At 47.5% G+C, this 14,788-nt stretch overlaps 1 protein-coding gene across 6 annotated transcripts in view; it reads left to right on the top strand.

The window, feature by feature from the left end:
- LOC140188351 (phospholipid-transporting ATPase IC-like) overlaps positions 1 to 14,788 on the top strand; it is a 158,616-nt gene that overhangs the window by 127,864 nt on the left and 15,964 nt on the right. For all 6 annotated transcript variants that reach the window (XM_072244525.1, XM_072244522.1, XM_072244523.1 and 3 more), the window contains 3 exons: positions 6,431 to 6,707; positions 8,928 to 9,151; positions 10,228 to 10,311. In XM_072244525.1, the coding sequence (XP_072100626.1) occupies positions 6,431 to 6,707; positions 8,928 to 9,151; positions 10,228 to 10,311 (585 nt within the window). The remainder of the gene's footprint in view (positions 1 to 6,430; positions 6,708 to 8,927; positions 9,152 to 10,227; positions 10,312 to 14,788) is intronic.

The raw sequence follows: 14,788 nt of genomic DNA, 5'->3' as shown, positions 1-14,788 counted from the left end.
CACAGTACTGTATGTTGTGAAATCTGTTTTTTGTGGCAGCAGAGCACTGCAAGGTGTAAAAGTTATGAATGTAAGTATGATTGATTGATTACAAGTGAACAAAAATGTTCTCATTTGTTTTGTGATTGGAGATGTGCAAAAGGTAAATACCACAGATAAGAGATCCTTGTAGTGTCCTCTTGAGCAAAGTTAAAACGTGAAGTAACAGTGATCCCTGCCATAGGAAAATCTTTCTGATAACGCTCCACCTAATCCGAAGATTTGTTTGAAAGAACGTCTTGCTATAATTTGGCTTTAATTTGTCATTTTTAAATGAGTTGGAACAGGAGCAGCATGGTAGTGTAGCAAGTAGTTTAACACTTTGCAGCCCCGGCAACCCAGGTTCAATTCCTGCCGCTGTTTGTAAGGAGTTCGTACGTTCTCCCTGTGATCACGTGGGTTTCCGCTGGGTGCTCTGGTTTCCTCCCAGAATCCATGTACAGGTTAGCAGGTTAATGGGTCACATGGGTGTAAATGGGCAGCGCGGCCTCGTTGGGATGGAAGGTCTTGTTACTGTTGTATCTGTAAATAAAATAAATAAGTAGCAAAGTCATAGTCATACTTTATTGATCCCGGGGGAAATTGGTTTTCGTTACAGTTGCACCATAAATAATTAAATAGTAATAAAACCATGAATAGCTAAATAGTAATATGTAAGTTATGCCAGGAAATAAGTCCAGGACCAGCGTATTGGCTTGGGGTGTCTGACCCTCCAAGGGAGGAGTTGTAAAGTTTGATGGCCACCGGCAGGAATGACTTCCTATGATGCTCAGTGTTGCATCTCGGAGGAATGAGTCTCTGGCTGAATGTACTTCTGTGTCCACCCAGTACATTATGTAGTGGATGGGAGACATTGTCCAAGGTGGCATGCAACTTGGACAGCATCCTCTTTTCAGACACCACCGTGAGAAAGTACAGTTCCATCCCCACAACATCACTGGCCTTACGAATGAGTTTGTTGATTCTGTTGGTGTCTGCTACCCTCAGCCTGCTGCCCCAGCACACAACAGCAAACATGATAGCACTGGCCACCACAGACTCGTAGAACATTCTCAGCATCGTCCGGCAGATGTTAAAGGACCTCAGTCTCCTCAGGAAATAGAGATGGCTCTGACCCTTCTTGTAGACAGCCTCAGTGTTCTTTGACCAGTCCAGTTTATTGTCAATTCGTATCCCCAGATATTTGTAATCCTCCACCATGTCCACGCTGACCCCCTGGATGGAAACAGGGGTCGCTGGTACCTTAGCTCTCCTCAGATCTACCACCAGCTCCTTAGTCTTTTTCACATTAAGCTGCAGATAATTCTGCTCACACCATGTGACAAAGTTTCCTACTGTAGCCCTGTACTCAACCTCATCTCCCTTGCTGATGCATCCAACTATGGCAGTGTCATCAGAAAACTTCTGAAGACGACAAGACTCTGTGCAGTAATTGAAGTCCGAGGTGTAAATGATGAAGAGAAAGGGAGACAAAACGGTCCCCTGTGGAGCCCCAGTGCTGCTGATCACTCTGTCGGACACATGGTGTTGCAAGCACACGTACTGTGGTCTGCCAGTCAGGTAATCAAGCATCCATGATACCAGGGAAGCGTCCACCTGCATCGCTGTCAGCTTCTCCCCCAGCAGAGCAGGGCAGATGGTGTTGAACGCACTGGAGAAGTCAAAAAACATGACCCTCACAGTGCTCGCTGGCTTGTCCAGGTGGGCGTAGACACAGTTCAGCAGGTAGACGATGGCATCCTAAACTCCTAGTCGGGGCTGGTAGGCGAACTGGAGGGGATCTAAGTGTGGCCTGACCATAGGCCGGAGCAGCTCCAGAACAAGTCTCTCCAGGGTCTTCATGATGTGGGAGGTCAATGCCACCGGTCTGTAGTCACTGACGCTGCTGGGGCGCGGCGTCTTCGGCACAGGGAGGAGGCAGGACGTCTTCCACAGCACAGGAACCCTCCAGAGTCTCAGGCTCAGGTTGAAGACATGGCGAAGTGCTCCACATAGCTGAGGGGCACAGGCTTCATGACCATTCAGAGGAAAAGAAGTTGTTCCTAAAACATTGAGTGTGGGTCCTTAGGCTCCTCTACCTCCTTCCCGATGGTAGTAATGAGAAGAGGGCACGCCCCGGGTGCTGAGGTTCCTGAATGCTGAATGCCACCTTCCAGAGGCATTGCCTTTAGAGGATGCCCTCAATGGTGGAGGGTTATGCCTGTGATAGAGTTGGCTGAATCTTCTGCAGCCTCTTGCGATCCGGAGCGTTGGAGCCCCTGGACCAAGTGGTGATGCAGAAGTCACCAAGTAACAGAGGGGACGACAGAGATTGTAGTATCGGGTAGTAATAGACCGATTCCTGACACAAGAAGGTTGTCTAAAGAGAAAACATGGAAGCTTTTGTGCTTAGGTGTCCTTGTACCTGCTCTGGCTTCGGGTTCCTGTGTTGAATTCATATTGAGTCTTTAACGGCTCAAGAACATCAGGAGTGAGAGCAGAGTTATCTTCTTGTGATCAAGTATCAAGGATTACCTTTATTCACCATATACATTTACATGTATTAGGAATTTGCTGTGGTGTGTTGGTTAGGGCACGACATGCAACAAATGCAACATTCAACAATTATAGAGAATATTCGGCACAGACTAGAAGGGCTGAGATGGCCTGTTTCCGTGCTGTAATTGTTATATGGTTATATAGTTAAATCATTATACTGTATAACAAATAATTAGAGGTTAAAATATGGGTATGGAATAAAATGTGCATAAATGCATTAATAGTATGTATTTACAATGTAAGCAGCATTATTAAAAAGTGGTTTGCAGTGTGGTACAATGACAGGGTAATAGATGGGGGAGGGGTGGAGGAGATAACTAAAATGGTTGATCAGATTTACAGCCTGGGGGAGGAAACTTCTAAGATGTTGTGAGGTTTTTGTTTCAATAGCCTTACAGCACTTTCCAGGGGAAGCTTTTGGAAAACGCAGCTTGCAGGTCGGGTAGTGTCCATAATGATATTCTCTGCCCACTTCTTTGTCCTGGACACATACGAGTAGTGTAGTGATGGTAGACTGCAGCCAGTGACCTTTTCTGCTGACCTGCCAGTTCACTGCAGTTTGTCTGCACTGTGAGAGAATGTTGCACCAAACTAGACAGTAATGGCTGATGTGAGGATGCTCTCTATGATGGCAGTAGAGAACTGCACTGGTATGTTCTGGGGAAGAGGGAGTATTTTCTTACTAAGCAATGTTCAGGCCAGTCATTGTTCATCATACCCCACACTTAAATAATAAATGAAACAGGCAGTTTATTTTGAGTAACACACACAAAATGCTGGAGGAACTCAGCAGGTCAAGCAGCATCTATCATGGGGAATAAACGGGCAACGTTTCGGGCTAAGGCCCTTCATCACGACTGGAAGGGAAGGGGGAAGATGCCAGACTAAGAAGGTGGAAGAGGGGAAGGAGGACAAGGTAGAAAGTGATAGGTGAAGCCTGGTGGGTGAGGGAAGGGAGGAATGAAGTAAGAAGCTGGGAGGTGATAGGTGAAAAACACAAAGGGCTGGAGAAGAAAGCATCTGATAGGAGAGGAGAGTGGATCTTTTGACCATGATTGTTCTTGGCAAATTTTTCTACAGACATGTCTTCTGAGCAGTGTCTTTATAAGATGGGTAACCCCATCCATTATCAATACTCTTCAGAGATGGTCTGTCCACTGTCAGTGGTCGCATAACCAGGATTTGTGATACGCGACAAGATAGGACAAAGTCAGCACGGTTTCCTTAGGGGAAAATCTTGCCTGATGAACCTGTTGGAATTCTTTGAGTAGATTACACATAGGATAGATAAAGGGGGTGCAATGGGTGTTGTATATTTGGACTTTCAGAAGGCCTTTGACAAGGTGCCACACATGAGACTGCTTACCATGTGAAGAGCTCATGGCATTACAGGTGAGTTACTGGCATGGTTAGAGCATTGCCTGATTGGTAAGAAGCAGAAAGTAGGAATAAAAGGATCCTTTGCTGGTTGGCTGCCAGTGACTAGTGGTGTTCCGCAGGGGTCGATGTTGGGACTGCTTTTTATGCTGTATATCAATGATTTAGATGATGGAATAGATGGCTTTGTTGCCAGGTTTGCAGATGATACAAAGATTGATGGAGGGGCAGGTAGTGTTGAGGAAACAGGTAGGCTGCAGAAGGACTTAGATTAGGAGAATGGGCAAGAAAGTGGCAAATGAAATACAATGTTGGAAAATGCATGGTTGTGCACTTCAGTGGTAGAAATAAATGTACAGACTATTTTCTAAACAGGAAAAAAAATCCAAAAATCTGAGATGCAAAAGGAACTTGCGAGTCCTTTTGCAGAACACCCTGAAGGTTACCTTGCAGGTAGTGTTGGTGGTGAGGAAGGGAAATGCAATGTTAGTGTTCATTTCAAGACGTCTAGGAATGGGGTCCCCAACCTTTTTTGCACCGCAGACCGGTTTATTATTGACAATATTCTTGCAGACCGGCCGATCGGGGAGGTGGGGGGTTAGGATTGCCAACAACAAGAGTAACTGTCAAATACGTTGTGTTTACCCCGAGAAGACTACAATTACCATGAAGCCTTGCGCTGTACCAGTGCGCATGCATGTATGTGCAGATTTTTTTCAACAAATCGTTTTTGACGATTCTGTTCGGGGGGGGGCGGTGTTAATCACGACCAGAATATAGGTGATAAGAACTATAAGTCACTTATAAGTGGCTAATACACTTAATTTCCTTTCTAAAAGGGTTTATCTAACGAATTTAATATTAAACACACGGCGCGTATTTTCCTCGCATGAATATAGTGATAAGTCACTTATAAGTCAATAACATCATAACATTTTAAGTAACGTCTGGATATTAAACACACAGCACATATTTTCCCCGTATGAACATATAAAATCATTGCAACACACCAATATCGCTGAATCAGTGGGAGCCCTGGGCTTGTTTTCCTGCAACAAGACAGTCCTATTGAGGGGTGATGGGAGACAGCGATACTCGAAGGGGGTTCCTTATGTCCAGTCTATTCCACAGTGTAGTTTTTGTTGCATTCATTGCAGAGATGTGTTGGAAATGGAAGCAACGTTTTCAGTGCTTTCGTGGCAATCTGAGGATACTTATCCTTGACTTTGATCCAGAATGTCGGCAGAGATGGTATGTCAAACATACTTTTCAGCCCGCCATCATTTACAAGCTCGAGGAGTTGATCTTCTTCCCGCGCTGACATGGATGACACGCGGGTAATGACCTCACGTGTGTTCAAGCTCAACAGTGCGTGACAGGGAATGAGGAAAGGTGCAGCTGACTCATATCGCCAAATCATATCGTTTCCTCGTGGCCCGGTAGCACATGCTTTGCGGCCCGGTGGTTGGGAACCGCTATACAAGAGCAGGGATGCGATGCTGAGGCTTTATAAGGCACTGCTGAAGCCTCACCTTGAGTATTGTGAACAGTTTTGGGCTCCTTATCTCGGAAAAACTGTCCTGGCATTGGAGAGGGTCCAGAGGAAGTTCACAGGGATGATTCCTGGAATGAAAGCTTCATCATACGAGGAACATTTGATGGCTCTGGGTCTGTACTCACTGGAATTTAAAAGGATAAGAGGGGATCTCATTGAAACTTTTCAACTGTTGAGAGGCCTAGACAGAGTAGATGTGGAAAGAATGTTTCCCATGGTGGAGGAGTCTAGGACAAGAGGGCAGAGCCTCAGGATAGAGGGGCGTCCATTTAAAACAGAGATGCAGAGAAATTTCTTTCGCCAGAGGGTGGTGAATTTGTGGAATTTATTACCACAGGCAGCTGTGGAGGCCAGGTCGTTGGTGTATTTAAGGCAGAGATTGATAGGTTCTTGATCGAACACGGCATCAAAGGATATGGGGAGAAGGCTGGGGAGTGGGGCTGAGGAGAGGAAGAAAGGATCAGCAATGATTGAATGGTGGAGTAGACTCGATTGGCCAATGGCCTAATTCTGCTCCTTTGTCTTATGGTCTTAGGGATCTGTGAAATGCACCAGCTGCTCAAATGACTATCTCTACCTGCACCCATGACTTCATGTGACGCTGATCGAGAGTGGGGGTCCAAGCAGGTGCTGCATTTTGCCCAAGGGTAACCTGCAGGCTAGCGGAGCGGAGGGAAGGAGTGCTTTACACCTCTGTTGGTAGAGACGTATCTCCACCCAGCTGCCTGACTATCACGTTTCTGGAAAATCAAGGTTTAACTTGTAGTGGGATGCACATGGTGGTATCTACGACTAGAACTCTGCCGCTGTGCAGGGCACTGAGATAAGGCATTAGGCACCTCCCCCCTTCCAATGGCATCGCTAGCCAGCGCTGGCTCTCTTCCCACGGGTGTCATCGGTTGCTTTCTGATCTGTTTTCAGGATAAATTCGCCAAGCACTCAAAACGGCGTAAGAAGAAGCATCGAGCCTGGTGGAAGCTGAGGTCAGTGATAAATCCAGAGGTGAGGACAGGCGTGCGTCGTGAGGTGGAGGAGCGTGAGCAGGCATTCGTGGAACTGGCCTGCCAGTGCCAAGCTGTCATCTGCTGCCGCGTCACCCCCAAGCAGAAGGCGCTGGTGGTCCAGCTGGTGAAGAAGTACAAACGCACTGTCACCCTGGCCATTGGCGATGGTGCCAATGATGTCAACATGCTAAAAAGTAAGTGGCAAGCACAGCTCCCACCTCTGCGTGAAGCCTTTGCTTTCTGGGCTGACGGGTGGGGTGGCAGGAGTCTTGGTTCATTGTTGGTTGTCCATCGTATCTGGTGATGACGGGAAACCCTTGCAGGAGAATTTTTAAACTGGAAAACCCTTTGCACTGGGGCAGTTGCAGTCTCTCAACCTTGGAAGTCCGGCTCCAGTGATACGAATCGTTGTCACAGACTGGGGTCTTTCTTGGTTGCAGTGGATGACCATGATGGCTCCTGTGCCTGGTCATGCCCTGCGCTCTCCACGGAACGCTGCTGAACCACCTTCCTGGTCGTAGGATCTCACTGTAGAGCTCATCGCCCAGTCTGCCAGAGCCGACTTCACACGATAGGACAGGCATGTCTCTATCCCACCAGGGTATGAGCCCCTCCGGCTACCCCCACCTGGTTCAGTCCACCTGTCGAAGCGGTGTACCAGAGTATGGCTGCTGTCATGTGCAAGCAGCTACTTGGAGCCACAGGTGTCTGGTGGGGCCCAAAGACGAGCGAGCTGCCCGGGAACGGACACAACGAGTCCCTTCACCAGTGGGGCTATTCCTCCCTGAATACCTAATGCACTTGGTTCATAGACTCATAGTATAATGCTGTTACCTATTGTGTGACGTTTAGCATTTTTACTTAGTCGTGTCAGTAACAGTACACACTGGGCAATGTAGAGTGTGGGAGTTATGCACCACGCTCGCCGTGACAGAAAACCGTGACAGTCGAAGGCCCGTGCCAAAAGGAGTGTGCGTCCTGAGCGTAGGAGGCCAATCGATTCACCGTGCTCTTCATCGCAATCGATCTGCTACGGTTCATCCCTCCCCCCCTCCCCACAACTAAAAATGTAGCATAGAATCAGGCCATTGGGCCCACCTAGTCCATGCCAACCACGGTGCCCGTCCAAGCTGGTCCCATTTGCCTGTGTTTGTCCCATATTCCTTGAAACCAGTTCCCAACTTTTTTATGCCGTGGACCAATACTGTTAATTAAGGGGTCCGTGAACCCCAGGTACGAACACTTCCTATCCACGTATCTGTTAAACCCTCTTTTAAATGCTGATGTACCTGCCTCAGCCAAAATGGGCAGCACAACATAGCACAGCAGTCAGTGTAATTCTTCCGAGGGCCAGCTCCTGCCACTTTCTATGTGCGATCTCTATGTTCTCTCTGTGACCACACGGGGTTCCTCCGGGTGCTCTGGTTACCTCCCACATTCCAAAGCAGATGGGTTGGGGTTAGAAAGTGTTGGCGCTGGGAACGTGGTGATGCTCGCGGGCTGCCTCCTGCACATCCTCGGACTGTGTTGACTGCTGATGCAAAGAAAGCATTTCCATTTCACTGTATGTTTTGATGTACGTGTGATAAGTAAAGCTAATCTTCATGTTCAAAACCCTCTAAGGCATCGATTTACATCAGTCTGCTGGGAATCCAGAGCAGCACACACAAAACGCTGGAGGAACTCAGCAGATCCGACAGCATCTATGGAGGGGAATAAATAGTTGGCATTTTGGACCGAGACCCTTCATCAGGACTGGAAAAGAAGGGGGAGGAAGCCAGAGTAAGAGAGTGGGGGTGTGGAAGGATTAGAAGCTAGAAGGTGACAGGTGAAGCCAGGTTGTGGGAGAAGAGGGGATGAAGTAAGAAGCTGGCAGGTGATAGGTGGAAAAGGTAAAGGGCTGGAGAAGAAGGAATCTGAGAGGAGTGGAGCATGGGAGAAAGGGAAGAAGGAGGGGCAACAGTGGCAGGTGAGGAAATGAGAAGAGGTGGGGTAGGAGAGAGTTCCCAGGTTGGGGAATTGAAAAAGATAGAAGGGGAAAACTTACCAGAAGCTGTAGAAATCAATGTTCATGCCATCAGGTTGGAGGCTACCCAGACTCAAGAGAGTGGCTTCATCGTGGCAGAAGAGGAGGCCACTGACCAACATGGTGGAATGGGAATTGTGATTGGAATTTAAATGGTTGGCTATGGGAAATCCTGCTTTTGCAATCCCCCTCACCCCCAACTCACCTGGCTTCACCTATCACCATCTTACATGTATTCCTCCTCCTCCCCCCACCACCTTGTTCTGGCATCCTCCCTTTTCCGATGAAGGGTCTCGGCCCAAAATGTTGACTGTTTACACACACGACCTTGCGCCTTGTTCTCCAGTGCGAACTGCGTTACCTATCAAACCCCCGTGTGTTTCCTCAGCTGCACATATTGGCGTGGGGATCAGCGGACAGGAAGGCATGCAGGCCGTTCTCTCCAGTGACTACTCACTTGCACAGTTCTGCTACCTCGAGCGGTTGCTTCTGGTTCATGGCCGATGGGCGTACCTGAGGATCTGCAAGTTCCTGAGGTACTTCCTCTACAAGACCTTTGCCTTCTCCTTCGTCCAGGTCTGGTTTGGCTTCTATAATGGATTTTCTGCTCAGGTAAGTACAAATATTTCAGCAACACCATTCTGGTTTACTTACTGTAAGCAGAAAAAAAACTCACAAACGCAGGGGCCCAGGGGGCTGCTGGTGCTGGGATCTGAGGCAATGCACAATCCGCTGAAGGAGGGTGAAGCAGCATCTGAGGGGAGGGGATTGTCAAGGTTTTGGGTTGATGCTGTGCAAACCTGAAATAAAAATAGAAAGTTACAGGAATGCTTAACAAGTTTAATTGTCATTCAACCGTACACATGAATACAACCCAATGAAATCGTGTTCTTCCAGGTCCAAGGTGCAATATACAGTGCCAACAGTCACACACAGCATACATATAGCATGTATAATTGTGATAGTGGAAAAGCATACAGTAACAAAAATATAATAAAAATAATAATAATATAGCTCACGTCCCTGAGTGTCACAGCCTGTAGATTGATGATGCATGGGACGTTGGCCTGGAGCCATGTCTCTGCAAGAACAAGCTGTAGCAGTTCCTCATCTCACGTGGTGCAACCACAGACGAACGCTTGTCTCCCACCGAGCGAACACTGGAGAGCAGCACCGGTAGGCGAAGCCAGCCTTCAACCCAGCACGGAATCCAGCGACGCACAGCCAGTTCTAACGTCTCCTTCGCCAGTGACCACAACAGGCAGCCCCTTAGCAATAAGCATCAAATGATGCTTAGTGGATCAGGCAGCATTAGACAGCTGCGAGAACACGTGACATTGGACAATTCTGAAATTCTCACAAATCTGGTGTACACATCAGTATTTGGATAATAAGCGGATGGGCCAGTTCCCATTGGATTCACTCCGCTTATATTTTACCTTCCGTTATCAGTCAGTGAACACAGGATGGTTCAGTGATTAACGGTAGTTTTGTGGATGAGTAATGGAGCAACTCAAAAGTCTGATCGCCATCTCCTGCTGCTAATTACAAGTTCTTATATGCTCCATTCCACAGCTTACTGATCAGTCCAAACCTGCAAATAACCATGTACTTTAATTCTTTTATGTTATTGTTCTTTAGCCTACATGCTATAATTTTAATATTTCTGATTATTCTTTTATCCGAAGTCTGTTTATGAACAATGGTGCATCTCCTTCTACAAAGTGGCTTACAGCTGGCTGCCTGTGCTCGTGCTGGGGGTTCTGGACAAGGTAAGGTATCGTTCACACTGCGACACCCTCTCTCTCACACACCACAGGACATTCTCCAGCATCGTCAGAGCCTGTCTGTGCTCCGTCCGGAGTATCGCGTTCGGTTCTGCTTGTTCCCATTACAGGAAGGATGTAGAGAAGTTACAGAAGAGGTTTACCAGGATGCCACCTGGATTAGAGGATGTTAAAGTGTAATTTGTTGTCATAAATGAACTCACCTTTGATGCCTTCTAATCCAGGCAGTCTCCTTGTAAGCCACTTCAGTTCTGGTTGCCCCATCACAGGAAGGACATGGAGGCTTTGGAGAGGTTTCTGTGTATTCGAGGGCACGTGCTATAAGGAGAGATTGAACAAACATGGGTTGTTTTCTCTGGAGTGGCAGAGGCTGATAGAATTATATAATATATATGGAAAACCTGACAGATGTTTATAATGTCATGAGGGGCACTGACAGAGTATACAGCTGAGATCGTATTCCCAATGTCGAAACGTCTAATTCTAGAGAGAATACATTTAAAATGAGGGGGTAGGTTCAAAGGAGAGGTGTGGGGCATGTTGTTTTATCACACACAGAGTGGGGGTGCTGGAGGCAGATACGATAGGGGTGCTGAAGAGTCGCTTAGATTGACACATGAATAAAGACAAGGGATTCTGCAGCTGCTGGAAATCCAGAGCAACACACACAAAATGCTGGAGGGGCTCAGCAGGTCAGGCAGCTTTAACAGGGATGAATAAACAGTTGATTTTTTGGGCCGAGACCCTTCATCAGGACTGGAAAGGAAGGGGGAAAACGCCAGGATAAAGAAGGAGGGTGGAGGGGAAGGAGGATAGCTGGAAGGTGATTGGTGAAGCCAGGTGGTTGGGAAAGGTAAAGGATTGGAGGAGAAGGAATCTGATAAGAGAGGAGAGTGGACCATGGGAGAAAGGGAAGGAGGAGGGGACCCGGGGGGAGGTTAAATGTGAGATGATACGTTTTGGAGAGTCAAACCAGAGTAGGACTTGTACTGCGGCACTAGGGGGAGTGATGGAACAGAGGGACTGAGGAGAAGTGGTACATGGTTCGTTGAAAGTGGTGTCTCGGATAGACAGATCTCCATCAGTTAGGACCCTGTGTATAGGAGTTCAGACATTAAGTTCTACTAGTCTTGGTAAGGCCGCACTTGGAGTACGGTGTATGGTTTAGGAATGACATGGCTGACCAGGAAAGAGTTTACAGGATATTGCTAGGACTAGAAGGCCTTTAGGAAGAGGATAGCCAGGCCAAGTCTTTACTCCCTGGACCATAGGGGAATGAAGAGTGACCTTGCAGAAATGTTTACAATTATGAGACATAGATAAGGTGGATAGTAGCAGGCTTTTCCTCAGGGTGAGGGAAACCCAGTTGAGGAGATATGACGTTTGATATGTGGGTTATGACCAACGAAAAACTGGGAGGAGTCGCTTAGCACTTGTGTAAGGGTGTTTATTAGACGCGTCAGAAATCAAACTTACAAATATTACTGAAAAGATAAATCCCAATATTTACAAAAAGATATCTACAATTAAACACAATAATAGCTCTGTACATTCTTGTCCAGTGTGAACTCCTCACAGCACCTATCTCTCTCTCTCTCTCTCTCCCCAATCTCTCTCTCCCCAATCTCTCTCTCCCCCAATCTCTCTCTCCCCCAATCTCTCTCTCCCCTAATCTCTCTCTTTCCCCCAATCTCTCTCTCTCCCCAATATCTATCTCTTTTTCTCTTTCTCTCTTTCTCCCCCCCCCCCCCACCAAATCTCTCTCCCACAGCCCTGATCTCTCTTTCATACTGAGAACGATGATCCCAGTTTACCCGGCACTAGGACATATCATCTTTAATTACCCAGAAAGATAACTTAAAACTACACATGAATTAGAATCTGATGTACCCCACAATGTAATTACCTGTACAGTCCTGTTACAAAATAAGCAGAGGTATCTACCTAAAAAACAGCATACAAAGCAACATATACACATTTAAACATCCCCGTTACTAAAGCAATGGAATATTGCACCGTGTATGGCGGGAAAGACATCGTAAAGCCAACCCGAGCTCCTCAGTGTGATTTAAGATCCATTATGAGAATGTATCAGGGAAGACAGAGAAGTGTGTTTTCTCACTACTCCGACAGCAGAATGACAAGGTGGTGTGTGTGTGAGTGAGGAATGCGTTTACCGAGTTCACTCCATCACATATGGAGTTGGAGTGAGAGGGGAAGATTTAAAAGGGACTGGGTGGCCGGGGGCAACATTGTCACATGGAGAGTGGTGAACGAGCTGTCAGAGGAAATACTTGAGGCAGCTACAATGGTATCATTCGAGATGCGTTTGGATAGGTACGTGCAGGGGCTGGGGTTTAGAGGGATGTCAGCGTGCAGGAAGATGTGACCAGCTGGGCGGGCACCTTGTCAGTGCGGATTTGATGGGCCGAATGGCCTGTAGCGCTGCTGTATGACTATGACACAAAATGTATTACAAGCTTTTAGGAAATGTGGTAAGTTGGGTTGTGGGTTGGAGATACGTCTCTCCCAAAGGAGGTGCAAGGTGCTGCAACACTCTTCTAGCCTGCAGGTGTAACACCTGCTTAGCAGCCATGGGAGAAGCTGGAGGATGGTCGTGTGAGCATCTGGTACCTATCACAGGTCCTGCTTGTGCCACCATTGTTGCCAGACAGATAATCTCTGAAGAGTATTGATAATGGCTGGGGTTACCCGTCTTGTAAAGGCTATACTCAGAAGGCGGCAGTGGTAATCCACTTCTGTAGAAAACTTTGATCGCCCACGTCATACGACACAGCACATAAAAAAATGAATGATCAGTTAATAAAAGAGAATTGCTGGCAAAATACTGAAGATATTAAATAAAGAATGAAGAATCCTCATAAACCTTCATTTAACAGAAAAATCTGATTCCGAATTCTAATCTTCCAACCAGGAGATGGCAGTGTTGCACTGGTTAACGCCCTTATGGAAGAGACATAATTAATGAAATTTGCAAAACTAGGACTATATACCACTTGGATTGGGAATAACGCATCATCCTATTGGAAGCATGAGTTAGCAGTTTTGACAGTTAAACTTTCATGAAGTTGAACTAAAAAGAAGTTGATTTTCACCTCAAAGTTGCTGGTGAACGCAGCAGGCCAGGCAGCATCTCTAGGAAGAGGTACAGTCGACGTTTCAGGCCGAGACCATTCGTCAGGACTAACTGAAGGAAGAGTGAGTAAGGGATTTGAAAGTTGGAGGGGGAGGGGGAGATCCAAAATGATAGGAGAAGACAGGAGGGGGAGGGATGGAGCCAAGAGCTGGACAGGTGATTGGCAAAAGGGGATACGAGAGGATCATGGGACAGGAGGTCCGGGAAGAAAGACAAGGGGGGGGGGGACCCAGAGGATGGGCAAGAGGTATATTCAGAGGGACGGAGGGAGAAAAAGGAGAGTGAGAGAAAGAATGTGTGTATAAAAATGAGTAACAGATGGGATACGAGGGGGAGGTGGGGCCTTAGCGGAAGTTAGAGAAGTCGATGTTCATGCCATCAGGTTGGAGGCTAACCAGACGGAATATAAGGTGTTGTTCCTCCAACCTGAGTGTGGCTTCATCTTTACAGTAGAGGAGGCCGTGGATGGACATGTCAGAATGGGAATGGGATGTGGAATTAAAATGTGTGGCCACTGGGAGATCCTGCTTTCTGTGGCGGACAGAGCGTAGATGTTCAGCAAAGCGATCTCCCAGTCTGCGTCGGGTCTCGCCAATATATAAAAGGCCACACCGGGAGCACCGGATGCAGTATATCACCCCAGTTGACTCACAGGTGAAGTGTTGCCTCACCTGGAAGGACTGTTTGGGGCCCTGAATGGTGGTAAGGGAGGAAGTGTAAGGGCATGTGTAGCACTTGTTCCGCTTACACGGATAAGTGCCAGGAGGGAGATCAGAGGGGAGGGATGGGGGGGACGAATGGACAAGGGAGTTGTGTAGGGAGCGATCCCTGTGGAATGCAGAGGGGGGGGGAGGGAAAGATGTGCTTAGTGGTGGGATCCCGTTGGAGGTGGTGGAAGTTACGGAGAGTAATATGTTGGACCCGGAGGCTGGTGGGGTGGTAGGTGAGGACCAGGGGAACCATATTCCTAGTGGGGTGGCGAGAGGATGGAGGCAGCCTGCAAGTGTCGCCAAGCTTCCGGTGTCAGCATAGCATGTCTGCAATTCACTAATCCTAACCCCTATGTCTTTGGAATGTCGGAGGAAAGCAGAGCACCTGGAGGAAACCCACGTCCATGTAGAAGCTCCTTACGGACAGTAGCAGGAATTGAACTCCAAACTTACAGCTGGTGCTAACTGGGTCACTCTATCGCTTCAGCGACTCCCATAATTTCCCCTGTCTAGCTTTCCAAAGTTCCAAAGATCAAAGAAACTGCAGAAGCTGGAACTCTGAAATGAGAATGGACTGTGCCAGAGACAGTTATCG

This window comes from Mobula birostris, chromosome 26, assembly GCF_030028105.1.
Source record: "Mobula birostris isolate sMobBir1 chromosome 26, sMobBir1.hap1, whole genome shotgun sequence".
NCBI lineage: Eukaryota > Metazoa > Chordata > Chondrichthyes > Myliobatiformes > Myliobatidae > Mobula > Mobula birostris.
This window is presented reverse-complemented; position numbering and strand designations above follow the sequence as displayed.